Source organism: Vanellus vanellus (assembly GCF_965231255.1).
Source record: "Vanellus vanellus genome assembly, chromosome: 4".
In the NCBI taxonomy this organism is placed as follows: Eukaryota; Metazoa; Chordata; class Aves; order Charadriiformes; family Charadriidae; genus Vanellus; species Vanellus vanellus.
The window spans coordinates 14,772,207-14,782,130 of record NC_138909.1 but is presented as its reverse complement, the minus strand read 5'-3'; the positions used below and the strand labels follow the sequence as shown (position 1 = coordinate 14,782,130).

General features: G+C 46.7%; 1 protein-coding gene across 1 annotated transcript in view; it reads left to right on the top strand.

The window, feature by feature from the left end:
- Positions 1 to 217: 217 nt before the first annotated feature.
- The window catches only part of FREM3 (FRAS1 related extracellular matrix 3), a gene marked incomplete at both ends in the record, with an annotated part of 65,743 nt that continues 56,036 nt past the window's right edge, over positions 218 to 9,924 (top strand). The window contains 2 exons of the mRNA XM_082482452.1: positions 218 to 5,309; positions 6,697 to 6,786. Coding sequence (XP_082338578.1) covers positions 218 to 5,309; positions 6,697 to 6,786 — 5,182 coding nt within the window. The remainder of the gene's footprint in view (positions 5,310 to 6,696; positions 6,787 to 9,924) is intronic.

The following is a 9,924-nucleotide window of genomic DNA, read 5'->3' as shown; positions in this document are numbered from 1 at the left end:
CCAGCCCGCACCTTGCTGCCGCGCCTGGCGTACGGGCACCTCCCGGCCCTAAGCCCTAACCCGGGGCGGCGGCCCCCCCCCGCTGCAGCGCTGGGGGAGGGCCCTTCTCCCCACACACCCCCCAAATCCCGGGGCGGCGACCCCGCCCCGACCCTTTAGTAGCCACGGCGGGGCGGGAAGCGGCGCAGAGCTCAGGGTGCCCAACAGCAGCCGGGCCATGGCCGGGGAGCCACGGGGGGTTCCGGCCGCGGCGGTGCTGCTGCTGCTGCTGGGGCTCCCGAGTGCCCGGGGGGCGGTGGATCCCCCGCTGGAGCCCGATGCCGCCGCTATCCTGGTCTCCAAGCGGGGGCTGCGAGTCCCCCTCGGCCGCTCCGTCTCGCTGGACCCGGCGGCGGACCTGGTGCTGCGGGTGCGGCCGGGGGACAGGTGTGCCGTGGCGGTGCTGGGGCGGGGGCCGGGCCCGCAGCCCGCCGGGACCTTGGATCCCCCGCGCTTCCCCTGTGCCTTCGCCCGCGGGCAGGTCACCTACACCCACTTCGGGGCCCGCAGCCCCGGCCGGTACCGCTTGCGCCTTCAGCTCCGTTACGACTCGCCCCGCCGGACCCTCGTCGTGCCCTTCACGCTGGAGGTGGAGGTGCTCTTCCAGCAGCTGCGCCTGCTCAGCCGCAACCTGCCCCTGCCCGTGGAGAAGCTGCGGGGGCTCAGCTCCCCCCTGGACGGCAAGGTGCTGGGCTTCCCCGAGGGGGAGCCCGGCCGGCGCTGCCGCCTCACCCTGCTGCCCCCCGAGACTGCCGGCCCCCTTCCTGCCTACGGGCGGCTGCTGGACGCCGAGGGACGGCCCCTGCCCGCCGGCTACAGCGGAGACTGCTCTGCCGTGCTGCAAGCGGGGATCCGCTACCAGCACACGGCGGCCACCGCCTCCCCCAGCCGGGACTGCATCCCGGCGCGGGTGTCCGTGCTGCCTGCCGCCGGGCCGGAGCAGCGGGAGTATTTCCAAATGCTGGTGCGGATTCGTGAAGGGGCTGACAACACGCCGCCCAAGCCCAGCTTCCTGGCGCTGCTTATGATGGAGGTGGACCAGTTTACGCTCACTGCCCTCACCCTGGACATGCTGGCCGCTGAGGACCTGGAAACCCCCCCAGACCTCCTGGTCTTCAATCTCACCTCCTCCTGGCCCAGTGACCCGCGGCAGCAAGGCTTCCTGCTCAGCACTGATGACCCCAGCCACCCCCTAGTTGCCTTCTCGCAGCAGGAGGTGAGGGAGCTGAAAATTGCCTACCAACCCCCTACTCTGGACTCTGACCAGGAGCGGTTTTACCAGGTGGAAATGGAAGTGCTGGACCTTGATGGTGCCTCCTCAGAGCCTTTTGCCTTTGTGATCCTGGTAAAGCCCATGAACACATTGGCCCCTGTGGCCATTTTCAGTCATGTGGCTGGCCCACAGCTGATGCTCTTTGAGGGCCAGTCAAGGCCCCTGTCTGGCACCTTGGAGATCAGTGATGAGGACAATCTGAAAGAGGTGAAAGTCTGGGTCACACAGGGCCTGCGATATGGGAAACTAAACATACTGGGTGTACCACCCAGCCGCAAGTACTTCACTGCTGCAGAGCTAGCAGCAGGGCAGGTGATTTACCAGCATGATGGCAGTGAGCACAGCTACAGTGACAACATTATTTTCCGTATGGCAGACGGGCAGCACCAGGTCGAATTTCTGTACCCCATCGCCATTGCTCCTGATGATGATCAGCCACCGCTGCTGAATGCAAACACAGGGCTGGTGCTGAGTGAGCACCAGACTGTCCAAATCTCACCTTTTGTCCTCAGTGCCACAGACATTGACTCTGATGATGCCTCTATCCGATTTGTCCTGGTTGGGGACTCCACAATGTCCCCACTACACTCCCACCGCTTTGGTGAGCTGCTGCTGCGTCAGGCAGAGCAACCAGCATCTTATCAGAGCAAAGAAAGTGGAGCAGGGTTGGAGAGTGACTCCTCTTCCTCCCCCTGGTACTTTGTGGAGGATGAACATGTGTATGAGAGGGTGGTGAATGAGTGGCTGCAGCAGGACATCCTCGATGGGAAGCTGTTCTTCAGGCACATGGGAGCTCACAGCGCCAGCCCAGTGACGGGCCACATTGTGTTTCAGCTGCAGGATGACAACGACCCCCCTAACCAGTCAGGAGAGCACGTGCTCACTGTCAAAGTCCAACCGGTAGACAACCTGCCACCTGCACTGTACCCAGGTACTAGCCTGCAGATGACAGTGCAGGAATACCAACTGACTGTCTTTAAGAAACACTATTTACGGTACACTGATCTGGATACAGATGACAGGGAGCTAAAGTACACTTTACTGACACCTCCAACTGACACAGATGAGAACCACTCTGTGGTTACTGGAGAGATTGTGTTGGCTGACAGTCCTGAGACTTCCATTACACGTTTCACCCAAGCCCAAATCAACCACCACAAGGTGGCATATCGACCCCCGGATCAGGAGCTGGGGATCACACCACGGGTGATTCAGTTCACATTTGTTGTAGAGGACTCAGCCCACAATTCCCTACAAGGTACCTTTACTCTCTTCTTGCAGCCAGTGGACAACCAACCACCTCAGATCATCAATACGGGCTTCACTGTGCTTGAGGGAAACAGCTTCCTTCTCACCAGCAATCAACTGGATGCCACAGATAAGGACACATCTGCAGACCAGATTGTCTTCACTGTAACTCAAGTTCCAGAGCATGGCCAGCTACGCTATCTGGAGGAAGGGCTGATGGTGCAAGGGGAATCTTTCCTGCTAGATGATATTGCTGGTGGGCGCATCTCCTACAAGCACAACGGCGATGAATTTGCTAGTGATTCTTATCAGTTGGAAGTAAGTGATGGAGTCCATCATGTGCCAATCACAGTCAAGATTGCTGTGCAGCCTGTGGATGATGAAAACCCAAGTATCGCTCTCCCTGGTAGTCACAGGCAGGTGGGAGCAGCCATTGATGTCCTGGAAAATGGTGCTACTGAAATTACTACATCTCTTATCCAGGGTACCGATGAGGATACAGATGACGTGGTGCTGACCTTCGTTGTGCAGGATCCACCCAAGCTGGGTGACATCCTTGTGGGTGGGGTGCGATCAGAAAAGTTTACCCAGCATGACCTCATGGGTGGAGCAGTAGCCTACGCTCACAGCAGTGGAGAGATTGGCTTGCAAAAGAGGTACGACTCCTTCAATCTCACTGTCTCTGACCTCTCTGGTGAACGGGTGGTGGGAGGCAGCACAGCACAAAGGGTGCGTGTGGCTGTAACTATATTACCTATGGATAGTATTGCACCTGAAGTTATGGTGGCTGCAGAGCCACTCAGTGTTCTTGAGGGAGGGAAGAGTACTCTAACTCTGGATGAGCTGGATGTGGAGGACGTAGATACTCCCAGAGACGACATCTTGTGCATTGTCACAGTTCAGTCCACTTCAGGATATTTGGAGAATATTTCTCCAGCCCCAGGGTCTGAGAAGTCTAGAGCCGGTACTGCCATTAGTGCTTTTTCCATCAAAGATGTTCGTCTGGGCCATGTCAACTATGTGCAGAGCATTCACAAAGGGCTGGAGCCTGTGGAGGATAGATTCAGTTTCCAGTGCTCTGATGGCATTAACTTCTCACCCCACCAGTTTTTCTCCATTGTCATCATCCCCACCAATGATGAAAAGCCAGAGCTGTTTGTGGGTGAATTCGTGGTGCTTGAGGGGATGAGCCTGGTGATTGACACCTCCATCCTCAATGGAGTCGATGCAGACATGCCTCCAGATGAACTGCGTTTTGTTATTGCTGTCCCTCCTAACCATGGACAGATTGTGCAGCAGCTGTCCACAGGTACTGTGCCTGTTCACAGCTTCACCCTGGAGGAGATCCAGGAGGCTTCCAGCATTGTGTATGAACATGATGATTCGGAAACAAAAGAAGATATCTTCCAAATTCAGCTGACTGATGGACACCACACGGTGGAGCAGAACGTGCCGATTATGGTGATCCTGGTAGATGATGAAACCCCCAGGATGGCAATAAACAATGGACTGGAAATAGAGATTGGCAAGTCAAAGGTCATCTCTAGCCGAGACCTTAAAGCCACAGACATCGATTCAGAGGACAAGAGCCTTGTTTATGTCATTCGTTTGGCACCTGTGCAGGGTTTCTTACAGCATCTGAACAGGCAAGAAGTGCTGTGCAACATTACACAAGGCACAAACTTCACACAAGAGGATATAGACCAGGGTTTTATCCGCTATGTTCATACCGGCCTACATGGAGTGCGGGATCTGATTAAATTTGATGTTACTGATGGTATTAATGCCTTGATAGACAGGTACTTCTATATTACTATTGGTAGCATTGATATGGTCTTCCCTGAGGTGATCAACAAGGGTGTAACTCTGAAAGAAGGTGGAAAGGTGACACTCACAACTGATCTGCTCAGCACAAGTGATGTTAACAGTCCTGATGAAAATTTGCGTTTCAGTGTCACCCGGTCCCCAACCCGGGGCCATCTAGAGAATTCAGACAGTCCTGGAGTACCTGTTGTTTCCTTTACTCAACTCCAACTTGCTGGCAACAAGATTTACTATATTCACACTGCAGAGGATGAGGTGAAGATGGACAGTTTTGAGTTTGAAGTGACAGATGGCCATAACCCAGTCTTCCGTACATTCAGGGTCTCCATCAGAGATGTGGACAATAAAAAGCCAATTTTAACTATTGGTGACCTCGTTGTTGAGGAAGGGGACACCAGGCTGATCACCCCTTTTGAGCTGACTGTGGAAGATGGGGATACACCTGACCATTTACTCCTGTTCACAGTCACTCAGGTTCCAGTGCACGGACAGATTTTGTACAACAGCAGCTACCCAGTCACCAGCTTCACCAAACAAGACTTGAATGAGAATCTTATCAGCTACAGACATGACGGTACAGAAACCAGCCAGGATAGTTTCTCCTTCTCTGTGACTGATGGGACCCACACAAACTTTTATGTTTTCCCTGACACTAGCAAGGAGGTCCACCAACCCCAGACGATGAGGATTCAGATCAATTCACTGGACAACAGAGTGCCACAGTTAGTGGTGAACAAGGGTGCACCTACTCTGAGAAGACTTCCAGGGGGGCATCTAGGCTTCCTGATCACTAGTAAAACACTAAAGGCGGAGGATCGAGACAGTCCACACCAGCTGTTGAAATACAAAATAACAAATGGGCCGGAGCATGGCTTCATCATTAATACTGGCCTGGGAAATGAGAGCATTAGAACATTTATGCAAGGTTGGTGCTGATGGTTGTATTTGCTTATAAAAATTGGGCTCAATGAACTGTTGGGTTTTTTTTGTTATCATTTTTGAATCTTTGTTTTGGGGGATTTAAAAAATGATGTATTTTAAACTACAAAGTATACACAAATTATCAGAATGATAATACATGCATTTTAGAAACAAAGCTTTGTTTTACCTATGAGAACACAATAGAAAAGTTCTGTGTTGTATGTGCATGCATTAATGTGTTTTCTACTGTGTGTTAAGTGTACATCTTGCCGTGTACATAGCATGGTACTGCTCATAAGAAGATGGGATAAAATCTGAAGTGGCGAGTTGCAGATCCTGGACCAGTTTCTTTTTGAAGACTGAAGTACCTTTTTGCCTGCCTGAAAACTAAACTCAGACTCAAAAATCACTATTATTTTCAGAGAAAATTGTTTGGAGAGGTGCTTAACATTTCTACATATCACTGGTTCTAGTATTTAAAAAAAAAAACAAAAACAAACCACCAAACAAAAACCTAAAAAACAACCGAAAACAGGCAGGTGACACCCAGTATAGCCTCAGTAGTTTGGGTGACATTTTGTGTTATTCTGTTCCACCGAGAAAGCTCAGTAGATACGGAGGTCTCCTTTAGGTCTGCTCCACCAAATCTGTGCAGAGAGAAGGGCTTCAGAGAATGGTGGGGTGCAGTGACAGCAGCCAGACTCTTTATAATTGTCCCTGTGCTTCAGCTGATCTTACGGAGTTTGCTGGATTTAGGACTCTCATTCATCTGTCCAGGATAGAGTAGTATAAAGATTTCTCTGAAGTCTTTATATTGATGAAATGTGGCACAGGATAATACGCCTGCAACTTTAGGGTAATAGAAATATCCTGATGGTTTTCCCCTGTTCTCTGGGAATATCAAATCAAAATTTTATCAACTTTCAGACCTATTTGTGATTTGTTTAATGTATTCTCATATTCACTCCCAATGTACCTGCAAGTTTTGTGTATCACAGAAGAGCTTAAACTGATTAAAATTAAATTTATCTTTAAGAAATGGGCAGATATTTACTCCCAATAGATTCAAGTTAGTTACAGCAAATTAAATCTTCCTAATGTGCTGAAACAAGGACGTGACTTTAGTACTTAACAACAAATATTTATGGTAAAACTATATCTCATTATCTTTTTGCCATTGTTCTTTGAGCTGATAAATAAATTCATGTTGTGTTGCTGAGTATAGACCAGTATAAGAAACCATGCCACATTATACAAATTTAGTCGCTGAAATGCTTTATCCACAGATTAGCCAACTTAGTAAGTAATCAAATAGTAAAGGTAGAATGAGCTATGTCCTACATTCTGTAGTAAAATTCTATGATGATTCATTTAGCATATTCTTTTCTTAGCCGATATTGATGAAATGAAGATCAGCTACATCCTGAAGGAAGGTGATAATGCTACCAGTGACATCTTCTATTTCTCCATTGAAGACAATGGTAAGATTAAGATGCTTAATTATACGTATTTTAGAATTGCACCATCTGGACGATTGTTCACATTAAATAAACATATCATCTATTATTTCTTCATAAGTAATACTTGAAAGTGCTATGAATGCATAGGAACAGAAATCAGGATATTTTATTCATTTTAATATATAATGTCATAGTTACTGCAAACTGCTATGGCAAGCTATGAATTCTTAATGGGATATACTGTTGTCACAATGCTCTTTGTTCAGTGGCCTTTACAGAGGACTGTGCAAGGTGGAGCATTGATTGTTTTGGAATTATGGCCAGCTACTGAATCAAAAGAGAAAATTAATGTTAACCTTTGTTAAATAAGGAGAGTTCAGTTGATCTAGATCATGGCTGGGAGCCTGGTGAAATGGTAAGATATGCTGGTTAATTCTATTTTGCTCTTATTTACACAGAAGCACATCCTTCTTTTGCATAGATTTTTATGGTTTCAAAGGCTTCAGGATGAAAGCAAGCACCTTGGATATGACTTCCAGTGTTTTCCTTATCCCATTTGTAGGGCAACACTTACTGGTTTTGGGCAGAGCACTGAAGGTATCACTTAGCAAAACAATGAAATGTGACTTGCTTATTTTCAGTTGTCCAAGCAGTAATTGAACATTTGGGACAAGTAATTTGGTATTGTCACTTTGTTCATATGTGACAGATTATGTAGCTTAAGGGACATTAAAAGCATTTTCAATACTAGATCGACCACACCTCTGGTTCATTGTGGTCCTGTCAGGGACGAGTTTCTCATGTTTACAAATGACGATGGTATGGTAGGCAGCTGGGAATGTGCACAGTATTCGTTGCTTGAAAGAAAGTACTTCCTTTCTAGTTAAGGTTTGGGTAAGCAAATAATTCAGCTGTCATTACACCAGGCTTTAGGAAATGAGAAGATCTGTTTCATAAGCAAAGAATGCGCCAACCCATTCCCCATGGCTGGCACTTTGTATCCTTGGCAACTTTACAGCTGGAAAGATCTTCTCTTTTAGGAGCCAGTAGAGTAATTGGGAGACAAAGCTATGACAGGATGAAAACGGCTTTTGGTTTGTGCTTCTTCTGATTATGCTGAAAGAAAAAGGTTGAACATTGGCCAGCTGAGGAGGATGGAAAAAACAAGCTAGATTTCACAGGCCAATTATTTTCTTGCTCTTTTTGAAGTACTGTGCAACCGATGCAATTAAAATCAAATGGGGCTATTAATTTAAGAAATATTGGAGATGCGTTCTTTGTCTATTTTTGCTTACATTTCACTTGGCACACAGGAGAAGGTGCTGTGAACTGCTACCTGTGTTTCTTACAGACATCTTATTTTGCTGTCACTTGATCAATATACAAGTCTTTTACTGACTGTGGCATGACTAAGTGGGGTTTTATCATAATGATGAGAAACAATGGGGAAAAGGGGATGACATGACATGACTGAACAGATGGTAATTCTTATTCCTTATACACCCAGGGGCACAAAGGGAGTCAGTTACTAGATGTTTTCATTAACAGCACTTGCAGTCTGTGCTAAACGAAGTGATTCTTTCAGCTACGTTACCTCATCATCTGTCTGTTCCAGATATCAACAAACAGAGTAAGAAAAGCTGTGGCAATAAATGTGCACGGCTATGCTTATAAAGAAACTATGTACTGACTGAAGGGTTATTGTATACTGATGTGAATGGCACAACCACAGGAAGAGTACATGGCTACAGGAAGGTGTGCTGAGCAAGTAACATCTGGAAGTTCACTTAAAACTTGTTTGGTGTTGGAAAGAAGGTTGAAAAGCCAATGCTGTCATTACTACTATAGCACAAGAAAATGCTTTTAAAAGCAGTTCTATCTAGATTTGTCTTTTGATGGCTTTGGTGCTTAGAAATACATTAAACATAGTCCTTCAGGAGCAGTTACCTCCCAAGGGAGTGCCTGAAAGAAAACACAACTGTAATAGCTATTGTAAAACTCAGGAAAAAATACTGGAAGGCCCAGCAGGAAGAGAGACTGCTTTAGTACAGTTTGCAACTGCTTCAGCAACCTCAAGAAAGAGCCTGCTCTTTTCTATGTTTTTATGTTCTAGCTTCCAAAATCCTCTTAAAAGCATTTGATTTTGCACCAGTACAAAGGAAACTGAGCAATGAAGTATGCATGTGTGTATGTACCGAACGGGAGGAGAAAATGCATGCATTTTTCTCTCTCTTGTCAATTCCCTTGCACAAACACAATCAGGTTCTTCTGGACAGAAGTTTCACTCTTTAATGGGAAAGAATACCTTTTGAATAATAGCATTTTGTCTAATCTGAGGTTAGGAAAGATTCCCTTAGGTTCTTTGTCTGAATAACGACTTGTTCTGCTTTTTAAGAGAGCAGCTGGGAAAACTTTATCAGTGATATGTGTGAGAAAGAATGGCTGGCAGCTTTCAGAAAAGTTGATCCCTCTAACTTGAGGAAACTGTTCCCATTCCTGCCATTAAACTGAAGATTTGGTCAAAAGTACTGGAATTTTCACCTACTAATTACCGGTGCACGCTGGCAGCTCCGAACTATGAGTGTTCAGTGTTAATGCAGTTCATTTCACAGACCAAGTGTTGGTACAGATTGAATACAAAGTAGGTAAGGTTGAGCTGGTTTTCATGATTTATGCCTGGGATATGTATACAGTAGCATAATGTTAAGTTTATTCAAAGATTTAAAATGGAGCAATGATATGCAGTAAACCTAGGGGGGTTATCTTTGACTTTACCATATCTGATTTCAGAAGTATTTGTTTTTTTTCCTTGGTGATTTTCATGCAAAGATTAGCTTAGTTAGACTTGGTTAGTCCAGTGCGTCTCCACCTGGTTTATGTTCGGTGATATTTTGTATGAGTAACTCCTTTATTTAACTGTAGAGCTCACCTTTTTTATTTTGTAGTTTTTCAGTACACTTAACCTTTTGACACTCCTGTCATTGCTGCCCTCTAGACCTTGTTTTCAATTACTGTTGCCAAAAGAGTAATGAGCGCTTGGTGATACTGAAAGCTACAATGTTTTGCTGATGTGAACTTTGTGGGACTGGTACAGGCTTCTTTCAAACCTTGTGTGGAATGCAATTTTTAAACTTAGAATTCCCTTTGGATAAAGGAATC